The sequence below is a fragment of the Medicago sativa genome, chromosome 1, assembly GCF_051527215.1.
Source record: "Medicago sativa cultivar Bolivia chromosome 1, Bolivia_mono, whole genome shotgun sequence".
NCBI lineage: Eukaryota > Viridiplantae > Streptophyta > Magnoliopsida > Fabales > Fabaceae > Medicago > Medicago sativa.
Window position 1 is genome coordinate 59,315,992 of NC_140749.1, and position 18,873 is coordinate 59,334,864.

Consider the following 18,873-nt stretch of genomic DNA (forward strand, 5'->3'; position numbering starts at 1 on the left):
TGGAGCCTGGAGGGATACGTCATCTCAAAAGGAATCAAATAAAATAATTTAAATGAATAATAAAATAAAAGAAAAAATTCAGTCCAAAAGAGTGTATGTCCTTTATATACGCTAGCGTCTAAACGAGCACTAACATGTCCGTTTTTCATAAGTAAAAAAATGGTAAAAACTATTTAAATGAAAGGCACACTTTGACGATATTTTTTCTTAACTAAAACACACTATTTGTTTATATAGGGTCAAAATAATATTTTTTCATTGTGTCTAATAATGTTTCTCTCCTATTCTAGTGGATTGTTCTATTTTAATGAGGTTTAATCAATTTTTTAATCGATAATTTAAATAAAATGATAAAATAGTTTAAATGAAGGGATGAAATTCAAAAGATAAAATTCAGCTTAGAATGGTGTATTCCCTTTATATATACTAGCGAAAAGACGAGCGCTCTTTTTATTGCGCTAATGTTTGAAAATTATCAACGGTGTTCTTTTTATGAAATTTGATTTGGATTCAAACTAAAAATATAAATTTGTTCAAAAAAATAATAAATATTTGTTGCATTCAAATTATTACAAACCAAACTAATCATGATTATTTATTTCAATGACACGAACAATATAACAAAAAAAAAAATCTAAATTCATTTTTTTATATGACACCAACAACGATCTTTATTATAGAAAAAGTTGTTTAAGGGTATAATTGGAATAATGAAAAAGTAAGTTTACGTATAGTCATCTAATTTGTTACACTTTTTAAATGATAAAGGGAAGAAAAAAACTAGACATATAGATATTCATATCGTGTTTGTTACATATTTTTTAATATTTGAATTTATTCTTATATATTTGTTATATGTGTTATTTGTATTGAAAATTGAGGGTATTTTTGAAAAGGGAAAAGTCAACCCAAAAGTGCTATACAACTTTTTAGTTCTCCCAAATAAGGAGAGTTTTATATTATGAAGAAAAATTAACCCCCAAAACGCTATACTCACAATGTTTTCTATTTCTTACACTTACTCCTTCCTTCTTTTTCTCTTCCAAAAATCTCATCTCCCTTCTCCTTCATACTCGCAAACAAAACCTTATATATCATTATATGCGTGTGTGATGTATCAAATAAGAGCACTATTTATTTATTTATAACAATAGAGATGAGAGAAGTTAATATTGAAAATGAATGTACGATTTAGCTTAAGGCTCTGTTTGACAAGGTCAATAAGCTAGCTTATAAGCTCATCTGACAAAAAAAAACTTTGTTTGGTAACGATCTTTTCACCACGAGCTTAAAGTTTATTTTACGAGCTTATAACTTATTTTCCAAACCTTATTTCAAGTAGCGTTTGAGCTTATAGCTTATCATATTTTCTTCCACTTTTACCCTTATTATTTTATCTAAAATCTATTTTTAACTATTCATTATAATTTAATTCAGACCTACCTTTCCATATTAAATATATACTTTCTTGTCAACGGATATATATATATATATATATATATATATATATATATACTTCGTTATATTCAAATAGAAATAAATATCAAATAAAATTTTTAGTGAATAAATTTTAATTTATAATATAAAAGATATGTTAAATTTATAAATTTAAATTACTTTTTCTTAAAAAAAATTTAAATCATGAATTCCTGAATATTTAAATATCAAGTTTATTTCAGAGTTAAATATCAACTTATATAAACTTTATTATAAATTAATAATACATTTTTATGTCATTTTACATTTATCATCTAGTTAAACCGTTAATTTTACCAAACACTCCAATTATCTTATAAGCTGATAGTCATCGGTCATCAGTTATAAACTATAAACTATCTTCCAAGCATTTACACGACTTCTTCTGATGTTATAGAGTTTCCTCACTTTTGTACCAAAAAAATATTGAACACTAAATTTGGTAATATAAAATAAACTTACCCTTCCGCGAGTGGTTTCATCGAACATTTGAACCAGTTTCTTCTTCACCTGATTGATATAAATGTTAGGATAGTTAGAGCTTAATTGTTTTTGTCATTGTTGTTTTAGCCTACGTCTCATGAGATTACTTGTAATGCAAGTCATCTAGCCTTGGGCTTTCCATCATGATGCTTAGCTATAAATAAGCTCCCCTTGTACTTTGAGATAATGAATGAAATCAGTATTTTCACATTACAAGAAAACGGGCTGCTATGACCCGCTGTGAGCCTGTGACATTCGACTATTTATCGCGTTGCAGTTAGCAAATTACTACAATTTTATATGACTTATTATATTGATTCATTAAGGAAAAGAAACCCCGTGATAATTTTGAGAATCATCGAGCAAATGGAGAGAATTGTTGTTATAAAACAGAATTCTTTGCAGATCTCAAACTTAATGGATTTATTTGTTAGACAACTTTTTATGTAGTTGGTTATATTTTAAAATGTTCGTTGAAAAGACCATACAAATAAAATGATAAAATCATTTGCAGCTCATAACATAAGTAGAAGAACCCAAATAATAACTTCATCAATTTAATAATTTATCAAAAAATATAAAATACAATAATAAATGAAAGCACGCTATGTTTGATTTATACTTGCAGTTCATACTATACCACAAGTTTGTGTGTATATGTGCACATTTGTCTACGTGCGCTTATTTTATACAAAGACATAAGTTTAATAATTTAAAATGTCATATTTTGTTTGATCGTGGAGTTTAATTTGATGGGCAGAAGGTGATGGCATAATCGGGTCTTGCAAAGCAAGTGAAAGTGCTGCTCTTATCGTCGTAAGCATAGCTATAAGCACCGGGGCATTGGTTCTTGAAAATCATAGAGTATTCCGTGGGTGGACATTTTTCTTCTGTATTGAAATCTCCACGACAACAATATTTATCTTCATTTAAAGCCAAACAAGCGCTCTTACAAGCAACCACACTCCCATCAGAACCTATCACTTGGAGTTCAGAAGGACACACAACATTGATGTTCCCCGGACAACTGGAGGTTTTGCAGTCACCACTACCGCCTTGTGGCGTTACAGACATTGGCACGTTGAATCCGTCCACATTGCTCACATCGTAGAAGTCTTGTCCCCCGTTGGATGCTACTGTTATTTCTACTAGTGTTGCTGGTGGGATTGCGCCAGCACCGTTGCAACCGACTTGACCAGAGGCACAATCTGCGGTGGCGCAGCTGAACTTTCCGTTGTTGTCGGAGCATCCAGTTCGGCCCCAAAATCTACCCGACCACGGTGATGGAAGGTCCACTGCAATTGTTGCTCCGGGTCCTAACTCAAAACCCGTCGTTGATAGCTGAGGTTTTTGGTCTCCGGTTAACGTTCCTGGCCATACAGTGTATTCACACCTATTTGTGAATGTCACCTTAGCTCCTCCAACCACTGCATATACAAATACAAAATCACGTTCATATTATAATTGCAAATGAATTTATTAACCGCCTGAAGAGAAATAAAATTAGCTAAATAAATTGATTAATCTTTTGGAAAATTAATGTAGTTATGTATTAATATGTGCACGTACCATAGAAGAAGAATGCAAAGCTAAGGCACATAGCAACACGGTTGCTTGTCATTTTGGATATGGTTTGATTAATCTTGTTTTGCAGGTTTGTGAATATATATTGGTGAGAGTTTTTCGATTGTATTTTGCTGTTTGAAGGTGATTGATGAAGTTGTTCTCTGCTTCATGACATATATATAGATTTCTATCGATGGGTTGAATCGTAATTCAACGAATGTATTTATTTGTTTCGGTCAATAAAAATAAAATATGAATATATTTGGTAACTTATGGAACAATTCCACGTATTTAAGCCTCCATGGATCGGAAAAGTCTCAAATAGAATTTTAAGTAGTACTTGGTCTGCTGTACGTATTTTAGTGTAAAAAAAAACAAGGGTCTTATTAACCATTGCCCGGAGGGCAATGGTTAAGGAAGGTAAAAGTAGTATGTTTGCATTGGTTTCAACAACATTTTGACTTTTAAAAAGTTAAATTTATCACTTTTCACCATTTTCAAATACTATATTTCTATTTTTATCCCCTTATCCAATGCCCCAAGGGCAATTGTTAGCATTCTCCAAAAAATAATAATCTGAAGTTGATATCGATGTTTTTAGAGGATTTTCTTATAATTTTATGTGTATAGATCATTCAACACCATCACATTGTACACTATAAAATCCTAATATTTATATTTTATACACTATATTTTTTTTCTTTCAAAAATAATAATATTGTACACTGTAAAATTAACTTTAAAAACCTAATATTTTTTATTTTGAACAAGAAAACCTAATATTTTTTTATAAATCTTTGTATTACTAATATAATACTGTTTGGTCAAAAAAAATATATAATACTGTATAAATATTTCTTTTTTTATTTATTTTACGAATACTATATATATGACTTTTTTCCTTTTTCTTTTTGTCGACAAATTTTTTTCTTGCTGAATACTACGATATTCCTTTGATTGCGTATTAATTAGATTAGGCATTTTTGGGAATTATCTTTGTTGCGTCGACTTTGTCAACCATTAGAATAATGATGGACACCATTTTTTGCTTTTATAATGGTGGAAAACGTTGCAGCAGACAATTGTTGATACTGGAGAAATATTCACCCATGGATGCTCATTGGTTTTCTATTGAATTAGGAGGATTTCCATGGTTTCGGCTCAACTTGAGCTAGGGTCCTATGTTTTACTCCCTCCATCCCATATTACTTGACCTAGTTGACTCCGTCACGTATGCCAATGCACAATTTTAAACTTAAATTTCTTTAATAATCTAGTAGAAAAAATTACGAAAATTTGATATTTTGAAAATATTAATCGAGACGAATCTAACAACATCTTATATGCTATATTTTGTTTTTATATATTAGTAGAAAAATAGAGTCAAGACATGTTACATGAATAGTGCAAATATTCTAAATATGTCAAATAATATGGGACGGAGGGAGTAATAAGAAAAGTGTTAGTAATACTTCTTTTTAATAAGAAAAGTGTGTTAGTAATAATTTTTTTAAAAAAATCTTCTTCTACATGAGAAATAGTCTTCTAGAAATAAATTTAAGACAACTCACGCAAAAAAAAAAAAAAAAAGTGTGTTAGTAATAATTTTTTAAAAAAAATCTTCTTCTATATGAGAAATAGTCTTCTAGAAATAAATTTAAGACAACTCACGCTTTTCTTTTTATTTGTTTGTCTTTTTGAATAAATATATTCCTTCAAAAAAAAAAGAATAAATATTAGTCTAGACATCTCTAATATATCTTTATCTTTATAATAAACATTTAAGAGTTAGGTCAAAATGATTTAATCCAAATTGTGTTTTCCTAAGCATCAAGGTCATCCCCGATAATTCGAAGGCCTTGTAATAATCTTGACAAATTTCATTTAAAAAGAATTGAAGAAAAAAAATCCAACATCATATATAGGGACAAAAAACTAAGTCGCAATTAAATATATGAGTAATGGATCAAACATGACTTTTACTTATAGATAAATAGACATTTACCTATGGATAATGCATAATTGACAACAAAATTATTTCTACAAGACTTTTATCTACGAAAAAATTACATTTAGTGACAGACTTTATATCGGGCAATGCATAATTGGGCAATCAAGTGATGGGTCCCTCAATCAAGTGAGGGATAGGTGATGCTAGAGCGACATAGTGATGAGCTAATTCTTTCTCAAGACCACTAACTTATAATGTGGGTTGTTAAAGGCTCAAAACAGATTCATAAGCATATTATGACTGGACAATGATGCATTACCCACGATCCATGCTCTCAACGCCAATAACTGTTCCTAGGAATGAGGAAAGAGACACGATCTCTAGTGTAGCTCAAAACCCAATAACTACAATACCTAAAGCTCTACTAGAGTAGTCAGCGAACCCACGACAATGAGACCGAGTTCCTCCTTCAACGTTAATCACTTTAAGCAAAGGGAATCATAGTTGAGGAAACTTAACTCACTTCGGCTAATTTTTAAATGTTCAACGTTAATCCATTCTTTGAAAATAATTTTTTTGTTTTTGAGAAAATTTTCTACACACTTCAACATTAGATTTTTCACAAAGTTAATCCGTTGAGGAATCATATGAATCTCTCCTTCAAGATTCTTGAGGAATGTTCAAGAATATTCAATGTTAATCCATTCTTAGAAAATAATATTTTTTGTTCTTGAGAAAATTTTCTACATGCTTCAAGGTTAGATTTTTCACAAAGTTAATCATTTTTGTAAATGTGTAGAAAAACAATACCGTCGTCATAGAATGAAAATTTTAATTTTTCAAAAATTCTATTTTTGTTGTTAAAAATAAATGAAATTCAATTTTTATATCAAATTTGTTTTTGCTAAAAATTTGATTTTTACCTAAGTTTTTTTCCTTCTCTCAATAAGATGTACCTAATTTTATTTAATTTGAAGGTAAAAATCACTTTACATATGTGCAAAAGAATGTTCTTTGATTTGTTAAAAAATTGTTTTTTTACTTCATAATTGATTTGTTTTATTTTGTTGGTGTTAACGTTCCGGTTCTTGGCGCAAGAGGATACTAGTAATTTAAATTTTGATTGAAATGTAAGTAAGATATGACAAAAAATTGTTCCATTCAAAAACCCATTTAATGTGTTGCGTGTATAATTCATTGACCATAGTATCATCTAACGATTATAGTAATAGAAAGACCTGAATTCACTATCATTGGTCCATATGAACGCGATACAATATAAATTTAGAGTCACAAATGAATGCTTCATAACCGTGACTTCAAAATAAACACAACATAAGGATTCAGATCAATTCATTCACCATTTATTATAAATAAAACACAATTTTCAACATAAGGATTCAGATAATTAAACCAAAAGAAATGAACCACCAACACAATTTTCAGAAAACAAAGAAGCACCGCTACAAAATTCCAATACCAAATACATTGTATAAAACTCAAAGTAATATGCATTTGGCACTAAAACTTAGCATTGATTTACCTATTTAACTTGACATGCATTATGTCTTCAATCAGCTTCAACATATTGATGTAAGAAGATCCACCCTTTTCAATTGCTTTCTTTGCCATGTCAGCATATTTCCTAGCCCTTTCTCTCCTCTCATTTTTCCCTTCACCATCACCCATTACCTTTTCAATAGCCTCTTTAACATTATCCCTAGTCACTTGAACACCATCACCAAACTCATCTTCTTCACCAAAATTCACAGCAATTTCAGCTCCAACCCTAACTCCACTCTCAATCACTTGTACAACCAACTTCTCATTGTAAAATTGATCAGCAAACATAGGATATGTTACTAATGGCACCCCACCACAAATACCTTCCAATGTTGAATTCCAACCACAATGTGTCAAAAATGCACCTATTGCTTTATGTGACAATATCAAAACTTGTGGGGCCCAACCCCTAACCAAAATTCCTCTCCCTTTCACCCTTTCTTCAAATCCATCTTCTAAAAGCCATTTTTCTACTTCACCCCACCTATATGCTTTTCTCACCACCCAAATAAAAGGTCTATTAGTAGCTTCCAACCCTAAACCAAATTCTATCAATTGCTTAGGCGTTACACGATTAAGACTACCAAGACAAGCATAAATTACAGAATTTTCAGGCCATGAATCAAGCCACTTCACATATTGATTTGCATCATCAATTGAATTTTTGCTACCTCTTTCAGCTTTTTCAATATCATCTTTATTTGTTAATGAAACGGGACCAACACACCATACCTTATTTCCCGTAACCCTTTGATACTCTTCAACATAGCCACTTTCCAACTCCTCAAAACTATTTACTACTATCCCATATGCTTTTTCTTCACATGCCCTTATTCTCTCACGTATAACATTCAAATTTTGGTTTGAACTAGGCTTGAATATCATAGGCAATTGAGATTTTCGCATCTCAATTTTATCTGGCAATCCGGGGACAACGAATTCGTCCGAATCGGAGAGAGTTTCACTAACCTTAGAAGCATGAATATTGTGATTACACAATAGGTTGAAACAATTCATCCCATCAAATATTATTCTTGGAAATTTGAACTTAATTGATGTTTCAACTAGACATGGAATATGTTTGTCACATATTATGCATGTTGGAAATGGTTCCATCTTTTCAATAATCTCTTCTATTGGTTGTTGCAACAAGTCTAAAGCTATGAAGAAATTTTCTCTGAGGTCCATTGAAGGAAGTGTTTCTATGCTTTCACATCCTTGTGGTATTCCAGCCTCAGCATTTGGAAATTTCACTTCTAGAAGTTGTATTGGTGACCCTAATTGGATTTCTCTATTGATGGTTGTTTTGAATGGTATTGCATTAAGGGGTGTGGTGATAATTGTTACCTTCACATTATGCCTAGCCAATAACTTTGCTATATCCACCATGGGAAGAATGTGACCTGGTGCCAAAAAAGGGATGCATACAATGTGGATGTTGCTTAGTTGTGTTGAATCCATTGCCGCTTCTTTTGTCATTTTAGGCTGCAATTTTCATTTTGTGATTGAAAGTTCAAATATAATCAAAGGTAGTTCTGAATCTAGAAAGTAAATTTATACAATCTATAATATTTGAGAGGGAAAAAGAGAAAAGAAGAAAAACTTGATACCTATCATCAAATTCCTTGTCATGAACAATTCTCAAATTGGTGAGATAAGATTGTCAGCAATTCTTCATGTAAGTTTCAAGTCGGTGGAAAATACTAGTAGATTGTTGTAGTTCCTTATTTTTTGTCCCTAATTTATTTTTCAGATTGTTCAATTTATTTATGGTAGAAATTTGGTACATTTAATATTTTATAATAATAAATGAGAATATATGTTTTTCTCGGTCAAGTAGTCTAATATGTTTTTCTCGGTCAAGTAGTCTAATAAATAGATTCAGACAATTTAATCTAGAAGAAAAAACTAAACACACACTCCTTAAATTTGGAGACGTTGGAAATCCCGAGTTCCAAGGCCCTGTTATAAAACTAAATGTATTTATTACAGCTTTATCTTTTTATATATTTTGTTTGACTCAACTTTTATAAAAATAAATATTGTATTTCAAAAAATGTATTTTTTTTGACAAAAATAAAACGATATTCATTCATTCAAATCGATAGAGTACATCATTCAACATTGCTAAAAACGTAAAGGATGAATCTGCGAGAAAACTCACAACATCCAAGTTAATAGCATATAACGGCATAATGCCTACAAAAATATATGATAAAATTAAAGTGAGCAGAATACTCATGCTTCCGGATCTGCAACATTGATGTGCAAATCTTTGATTGAATTGATCCTTCAATATGAATCAAATGAACACCGCAAACAAGACGGAAAAACAAACAACGCCGCACATGACGAGGAACAACACACCACCACACTCAGATGACGAAATCACGAAGAAAAAACCTAGATTTATGTGAAAATCACTTATTTAGATTGAAATAGAGAGAAAAAGATGAAGAGAAACTCAATGAAAACTTTTATAAAATGACATATTTTCTCTTGTTAAGTTTCTTCTTTGCTTTTTATTTCAAAAATGTATTTATGAGCTACTTGAATTTTTAGACAATGATAAAATCTTAGTCATTTACATTTCTTACATAATAGAATTATTTTTTGTCCATGTTTTTAATTTGGTATATGTTGTTTGGTGAAAATGAAATTGTAATGTTGGATGAAATTAAAAACATTGTCAGAAACGTTATTGTAAATAGAGAAATGATATTTTGACAACCACTTTTTGACAACTTTTGGACAACTTTCTCTCTCATACTCACATGATGTTGTTATCCTCTCTCTTCCTTTTTCTCTCTCCATTGTTTTTGACCAATAAGAAGTAAGAAAAACAAGGTTGTCAACAAAGTTGTCATCAAATGGATGTCAAAATATCATTACTCTTGTAAATATGATGTGTTTTAAGTTTTTAGACTTACTGATTTATTATTCCAATTATATCCTTAAACAACTTTTTATATGATAAAGATTGTGGTTGTTGTCATTTAAAGAAATTTTTTTTTTTTTGTTATATTGTTGGTGTCATTGAAATAGATAATTGATTAGTTTGTTTTGTTGCAATTTGAAAACAACAAATATTTATATCTTTCGTTTTAATCAAAATCAAAATTTCATAAAAAAAAAACACCGTTTATAATTTTTAAACCTTATCATAATAAAAAGAGCGGATAGACGGGCACGTGAGTACCCGTCTTTTCACGTGTAGATATAAAGAAACTAGTGGTTATCTATAAATTAACAAAAAAAAAACAACTATGGCTAGAAGAGTAAAATTCCCTGATCACATATTGTTTTGCTACATATTAATTATTGGCGGAGTCGTATCATAACCTCCACAGTAGCACACCAGGCAAATTCAATTGTTATGAATTCCGGGTTCGATTCCCGGCTGTGGATTTCTTTTGCAATCTTTTGTATTTTTTTTTAATACCAACTATTCTGTTTCTTGTTTTTTGTTTTTTTTGGTACAATAGCGCTTGTTTTTTTTTTTTTGTTTTTTTGACCAAAGGAACAATATATCACTACTTTTTGGGCAATGAAAGTTAGACGCTTAATATTTCCTACCCCTTTCTCATATTTGTTTGAAGATATACAATAATCATAATTTTATATATTATAATCTTTTCGATATGAAAAAGTTTAGATGAATTGTCTTATTAGACTCATTAAGTATAAGGATAGACTTCAAAGAACATTGACATATGTACTTACAAATCATCCATTAAAAAGGTGGTCACAACGACAGCGGAAGATGCACCTACTGACATAAATGGAGCCAAGAATTTTAGATTGTGGGAGCAATATTTATTTATATACTATAATACTAAAAACGTTATCTTCCCAAATAAAACTACAAATTATTTGAGATTGTACAAGATGAAAGTAAATAGTCACCTTACAGTAATATATAAATGAAAAAGAAAAAAATAATTTTTTACAAAATTACTCTTATAAGATATTAATATATTTATGTTTCCATAAACACAAGGTGTGGAAGTTATTGACTTGAGAAACTGAGTGGGAATAGCCTGAGCCGAGTATGGTTTTGCAAGTTATTTGTACGTACTTAATAGCCTGACCTTATAGACCTAATGGACTTTTTCTATGGCATGTTGTCCGGCCATTTTAGCTGTTTACTTTAAGAAAAGAAAAAAAAAATACATTGAACACACATTATAATATGCCATATATATAAACTAGGGTGTTCGTGGTCCGGTTTGGATCGGTTTTGAGACAAAAACTCATCCAATCCAAAGATAAAATTATATGCGGTTCGGTTCGGTTATGAATGATTAATTTTAAAAATCCGATCCGATTCGATCCAATTTAATGCGGTTTAATTTGGATCGGTTTTTGGATATCCAAATTACAAATTGTAACCTTTTTTTATTAATAATAATCTTATAAAAATATGATAAAATAATAGGTTTTATACGGAATATAACATATGATTTATAAAAAAATTAATAGTACAAAATAAAAATGATTAATTATATTTGAAACATATGAAATAGAAACAAAATTGATTAAATTAAACTCATTTGTAGTATTAAAAGAATTAAAAAGAAAATAAATAATAGCTTAATATAGTATATTATACTTATAAAAAGCGAGTTGGACAATGCATAAAAATATGCAAGGTCCAGGGTTCAAACCCTGGCCACTACAAAAAAAAAGCGAAATATATATATATATATATATATATATATATATATATATATATATTAAAATATATGTATGTAGTTTGATTTGGTTTGGTTTGGTTTTGAAAATTTAATCCAAAATCCGATCCAATCCGAGGGGTTTTCATAAAATGTCATCCAAACACATCCATTATTATTCGGTTTTGTGCGGTTTTTGGTTTTTTCGATCAGTTTGCGGTTTTAATTTGGATCGGTTTGGATTTGAACACCCCTAATTATAAACCACACAATCTAATGTACTATATAGAAATAATTGGCAGAAGGATATCACATCATCCACAGTGGCACATCAAGCAAATTCAACTAATATGAATTCCGGGTTCGACTCCCTGCTGTGGAATATTTTTTGTCTCAATCCGGGGTTTCATGTCACATCAGGATATGATAAGTTAATCATGAAACTTATCATATCATGCCTCACTAGTTATAATTCCTATCCTAAGTATGAACCGGCTTAGAATCAGTTAGGATAGGATAAGAAAATAATTTACAGAGTTATATCTATAAAATAGAATGAAATTAAGAAATCTGATAAAATAAAATAAAAAAAATATTTTGATAATAAATTAAAAATACCAACAATTAATTTTTTAAAATATGTATGATTTCAACAACCAAACACCCCCAGCCTGACCTTGGGCTTCAAAAATTGCACACTGCTCATAGCCAAGAGAATTCCAAAAATTCACAACTCGACCAAACTGACAATGTGTTTCTAAAATAGCAACTAATAACGAACGATATTGACGAATAAGAACATGGGTTTGACGCTTCCCTTCCATATTCACAACACCCATAATATTTCATGTATGGATAAATAAATCTAGGAATTCATCCATACATAACTTTACAGTAATTAAGGGAAAGTATGATAATTACATTACGTTGTTTCCATAGTGCTAGAGATACTTGTTAATGTCATATCCTGAAGACTTCTATTGTCATTGATCAATTTGATTGCATTTTTGTCCCCGACGTGGACTGGGCCATCTTCTTCAAGGATATCAATATTATTTGGTTTTTTATGCTTATGTTGATCATCAGGACAAACATATTTAATATTGGCAAAATTTTCTTCTTGGTGTGTGGAGGGAATGGCTTGGTGGGAAAGGTTAAGGGGATGATAATTTTGAGTCGAGATATTACCAAGCCTAGGTGAAGAAGTGGTGGAAAATGTTGTGTTTAGCTTGTTTAAACGTAGCAGATGTGCTATTATCATTGCGTAAATTATCATTAGGAGTGTTTCCAAGGCTAGCAATTGGTTGGGGGCATAGGAAGTTTTTCAAGGCTTAATACTTGTTGTCGAGGCTTCATGACTTGATCATCATGGACTTGTTGGGTTCTGCGATGTTTTGAGTCAGCGAGCTTTTGTTATGTCGTTACACTTCATGAGCACGTGGTATAGGAGGCAATTGGTGAGGGGTGTGTTTTTTATCTTTCAGTGTTAGGGTCAAATTTGAGAGGGTTACTGAGAGTTTATAAGACTAGTAGTAGTCCCAAACTAGGATTATGAATTCATTTGGTAAGTTTCACCTAGAAAGAGGCGGAGAGAGAGAGAGAGAGAGAGAGAGAGAGAGAGAGAGAGAGAGAGAGAGAGAGAGAGAGAAGAGAGGAAAATATAAAGAAAGAGGAAGAAAGAAGAATTTCAAGGGAGAAGATGACCTAGCTTAAAGAAACTCAATAGGGAGAGTAGATTAGAGCTTAGTTTTTTGAGAGTTAGAGGTAAAGGGGGAGAGACTATATTCACTTATTGAGTTATAATCACTTGTGTGATATTTGATTCATGATTTTTGTTGTCAATTTATGAAATTGAAGTTGATTAAAGTTGATTTTCGTGCTCTATTAATTATGCTAATTTTGGGTACGATGACATTTGTGAAAATAAGTTGTTGATGTGCTAAAATTCATGTTTGATGATGCAGAAATAAGTGCTTTTGATGTTTTAGCTTATTTATGTGAAATTCATGATTTTGTTGATGATTATTGCTTAATCCATGTTCTAATTACTCGTCATGTTATAGGGTATGTGTTTATGTTGAAATTCATGGAAGTGATTATGTTAAATGTGATGTTTGGATTCAGTTGTGGTGTTTTTGTGAGACAAGGGTAATAATCATGAAAGTTGTGGTTTGATGAATTGGAGTATATGATTGTATTGGTGAAGTTGTTGTTATGTTGAAATGGATAAAAATATCTGTTATGGTTATGAACTTATTTGGGCGTGGGATTGAATTGAAGAAAAATGGGTTTTTAAGTGATTAAGTGAATTAATCTATGTTGTGATAAGTTTAATTAAGTGGTTCTAGGTTTGAAATGATGTTAGATGATAAAGTATAAGTGGTCTAAGTGTTTGGGATGAATTTCGCGCGAACAAGATCGAAAACGGCTTTGAAAACGAAGTTTTACGCACAAAAACGCGAAAAATCAGGTTTTCCCATCAGTCAGGGTGGCACGACCGTGCGCCTAAGTGGCACGGACCATGCCAAAGTTTATAACTTGGTGAGCACGACCGTGCACCTAGGCAGCACGACCGTGTGCATCGCTCTGTGCGGGGAAAGTCCAATTTTTCATCGTTTTTTTAGTTTTAACGCATACCAATGGGTCCCAAACACCTAAACTTAATTAGTTGAAGTATAATTGATTACTTATAATTGGTTTAACCTAGCTTAGGTTGGAGTTGGATTGAAGGTTGTGAAATCATGAAAATAGACAAACTTTGACAAACGTAGGAAATAGACGGACTTTGGAAATTAATTATTTATGTTATGTTAACTTGTAAATGACTATATGTTATTGATGAGATGGTGACTGCTGAATGATTTGGCCATGATATGTATACATGAAATGTGGAACTAGGCGTAAAAGATTAATCATCTCAAATGCTAACTGTGCTAAATGAAGTGATGTTACCTCTTTGATGTGGTATATGTTTGATGATGACTTTGATGATGATGAATATATATATATATATATATATATATATATATATATATATATATATATATATATATATATGTATATATGTATGTATGATGAGTACATGTATAAAAAGTGACGATGTTATTGATGATGAGGTCTTGTATAAACATATGCATTTGATGAATCATATGTTCATGCATTCATGAGTCTTGATGTTAGGATATTTCGGTATGCAATGACGAGTGTTAGGATATTTTGGTATCCAGTGACGAGGGGATCAATTGGTAACAAACCTCCGACATCCAAAGAATGGTACCGCATGACAATGTCACATGACTCTATTAAGTGATAATCTAATCTCAGCCATACCTTTTAATCTGAAGGCTCATATTCATTCTCATCATTCTCATATAAATATACCATTCTCATATGATATATTCTCTCTCTCTCTCTCTCTCTCTCTCTCTCTCTCTCTATATATATATATATATATATATATATATATATATATATATATATATATATATATATATATATATATATATATATATATATATATATATATAGGGGTTTGCTACAATAGACCCACTCATTTTCATGAAGGTCTATTTTAGCAACCAACACCTTTTCATATGGACCAAAAAACCCAACTTTTGTGTTTTGAAAAATTACAAACTCAGGGATAAAATTTTAATTTATGTTTAATTATTAATGCTTTTTTATTTCCTTTTTGTATGATTGGCTTTTCTTTCTGCGTCATTACTGATTTTGTTTCTCTTTTCTTCTCCCACTTTCTTGTCTTCTTCCGTTTTCATCAAATCAGTGCAGCTTGTGTGTGTGATTACAAAATTCCCAGTTTCTTATTTCATTTTTTTTAAGCTTAGTGGCAAGTGATCATGTACAAATCAGATTTGTACCTTTTAATCATGGCCTGCCAAAGATCACCCAAGTATTAGGAATACAATTAATGAGAAAATAATATCACCCAAGGAGAAAATAATATCACCCAAGGAATTATTTGATTTTAAGAACATGATAAAAGTTTAGGAAAAGATTCAAAATCAAAGCTTCAAAATAAGATCACTCAAGAATTAAGAATTTAATTAATAAACCAAAACTTCAAAACTTATTTGATTGTTGTCCCTCTTAAACTTGTAAAAAAAAGAAAAAAGAAATCAAGTGCAGCTTGATTTCAAGAAACGGCAGGAAGAAAGGAAAATGTGAAACGGGGAGAGAGAGAAGCAAGCTGAAAAAAGGAATCAGTGAAAGAGATAGCATTAATGACGCATAAAAGTAGTCACTCAATTGCATAGAAAATAAAAAAAGCATTAATAATTAAACATAAATTACAATTTTATCCCTGAGTTTGTATTTTTTCAAAAAGCAAAAGTTGGGTTTTTTTGTCCATATGAAAAGGTGCTGATATATTGTATGTTGGGTTTAAGGGTGTTACACAGACGACATCTCAAAACTTATAAATAATGTCCTTAACATTCAAAGATCATCAATCGTTGGCATTCACATAAAAACCAGCCCGTCGATATATTGAAGATGAGAAACCACCATATTTTCACTACTAAAATGAAAACCCTAAAACAAAATAAGAGAAGACACATTCCTCATGAAACCACTCAAACCTTCACCAATAAAAACAAAAACGAGGCTGAAATATCTCGTTTGAGTCCTTTTTGAATACAAATTTCCTTCGCTGGACTTCCATTCACTAGAATACACATGCTTCCCCCAAACACACATGCTTTCATTCACTCTACCGACTTCGTACATAACCCTACTCTACCCATCACATACTCTAAAAAATCCCAATCAATGGAATCATACATCTTTTGAAAATTCATCTTTAAGATCAAACATTGCCTGTTCATTTTCTTGGCATAGCATAATCCACCAATTCATTCACTACTAACACCCCATCCACCAAATTCTTCCATTTAAGGAAAACCGATTGAGTAAAGGAAATTATTGAATTCATAGGAATGAACAATATCCTAGCTAACACCATAGCAAGCAACTTATAGAGACTCCCTAACGTATAAATTGGACAATAATCCTTCAAAACCATCAGAGCTGACACTTTTTGTATCAAAGCCACAAAATACGCCAACATACCCTCCGCCAACACCTCGTCAACATGAGATTGATCAAACATAATCCTAACCTTGTCTTTTAGTAAATACTTAAATTTCTTCACAAATGCAAAATTATAACCATCAGGCACCCAAATTTTATTCTCGTCTCTATCTTTAATCTCTGATTCAATTTCCGTTATAAAATACATAGCTACCAACACTTCATTCTCCTCTTCGTACAACCTATCAAACGTGGCCCATCAAACTTTGGCTGATCCTACCTTCTGATCGAAACCTGGTCTGAAAAACAGTCAACCACCGCTTTATAAATATCACGGGGCAAAGTTACCCACCCATCACTCACCCTTTGCGCCTTTATTGAGTTTGTGTTGGCCTTTTTGTCTATCTCCCCCTTTAGGCTCTTTCGACAAATCCACCATCTGCATTAACTTTAGCCTACTTAATTAGTTAGGATCACTCCTTGCTAATTTCCTGCTCTTACTCTACTTTGTTTAATCTTCAACAACCTTTCTTAAACGTCGACGTCATTGTCAATTGAATCACCAAATTTTAAGAGTTTTGAATCTTCCATTGCAAATTTTGTGTGTTTGTTTACTCTTTGTCCACCCTCTTTTCCACATTCTCGTTGTTCTTAGAAATAGAATTTGTCACATGAACCACGCCTATACGTTCCATGACCAACCTTTGTTGTATACTCTTTATATCATCATCTTTGATTTTGCACCCCAACACAACCTTTATCAAAGTCTCTAGCATTTCCTCACTTGACACCACCTCTAAGCACGACCTCTCATCCCTCATGACTGTACCCTTTATATGTTCTTTGGATATTGCAGTTTTGAAGGGTTTCTCGGAATAGTTAAGGATTCCAATACCTCCAACTTTCTCCTCCCTCTGCTGCACCCTGCTCTTCTTCTCCTTCCTCCTAATTCTTGCTTTGTTCACCTTCAAACGGGTGTTCCCCAACAACACATCCTCTAATTGTGCACCCATATCTTCAACGTTACCAAAACACCGACCCATTTGTCCACCTTCTTCGGAAGAAGTACCACACCCGCACGACCAAACCTGGCAAACAATTTGTAGAGGTCCGAGACATTGACCCCATCCAAAAAATTCGTATAAAAATGGTATGGTTGTGTTGTCGATATTATAGAAATAAACACCGCATTTGTTTTCCCCTAGACCACCATGCGCCACCTTTTTACCCCTTTGGAGACCCATGGATACCGTTGTTTCATCTCACTTTGTTTTCTATGGGCCATTTGATTTCTCTCAATGTTTCTCTCTACACGCTCTCATGTTATTTTTTTTTGTGCACAATACGAGCATTAATAATTTTTTTTTTACCAAGCCTCATTAAAAAATTTATCTCCAAATATTGGCCATGTAATCATAGGCACATCAACACATATTGCTGCTGAGCATTCCAACAACAATGTGTTAAGAAACCTCAAATTGAAGGGTGTGATAGTATATCAATATATTTAGGGACTACCTCTAATCCCAAGCTTCTACCTTTAGTCATTTACTCAAAACCCTCTTCCTTGATTCACTTCTCCAATTCATGTAATTGATTTCTTTCCCTAATAACCTAAATAAAAGGTCTATTTGAAGCTTCTAATCCTAAACCAAGCTCTACCAATTGAACTATTGTTAGATCACATATACTTTCAAGGCATACATAAATTCGATTTCTTCATATCAAACCATGCAAAAAAAAAAAAAGTTCATCCATTGAAGCCTTGTCCTAAGAAATAAATTCATCAGATTCAAATCTTCAAAATATTCACGTAGTTAAGAAAGATAAATGATCCTCTAAGAAAAATAAATGATATAAATTAACTTTAGGGCAACAAGATCACAAAAAAAAAAAAAAAAAAAAAAAGAAAAAAGAGATCATACTAATAATAAAAAGTAAGAGTCATCTCGTTCGATTTATTTGTTTTTTGTTGATAAATCGTTCCATTTTTCTCTTTATTATGGATACCTCATTAATAATTGAGTCAAGGTTCACAATACACAATCACAAATTGTTAATGCAATTTTATTTTATTTCGAGCAACAGATAAATAATCTTTTTGCATAACTA

General features: G+C 31.5%; 1 protein-coding gene and 1 pseudogene across 2 annotated transcripts; both read right to left on the reverse strand.

Annotated features, from left to right (window-relative positions):
- Positions 1-2,502: 2,502 nt before the first annotated feature.
- LOC146955881 (thaumatin-like protein 1b) lies at positions 2,503-3,682 on the reverse strand. Its single transcript, XM_085724578.1, has 2 exons — positions 3,529-3,682; positions 2,503-3,386 (listed from the first exon to the last, which is right to left on the reverse strand). Exons 1-2 carry the CDS (start codon positions 3,578-3,580, stop codon positions 2,704-2,706), a joined length of 735 nt encoding a protein of 244 aa, XP_085580704.1. The 5' UTR covers positions 3,581-3,682; the 3' UTR covers positions 2,503-2,703.
- Positions 3,683-6,818: 3,136 nt separating this feature from the next.
- On the reverse strand, positions 6,819-8,801 carry LOC146955882 (UDP-glycosyltransferase 73C4 pseudogene; annotated as a pseudogene). Its single transcript, XR_015018137.1, has 2 exons — positions 8,650-8,801; positions 6,819-8,524 (listed from the first exon to the last, which is right to left on the reverse strand). The product of XR_015018137.1 is annotated as a UDP-glycosyltransferase 73C4 pseudogene (transcript).
- Positions 8,802-18,873: the final 10,072 nt, after the last annotated feature.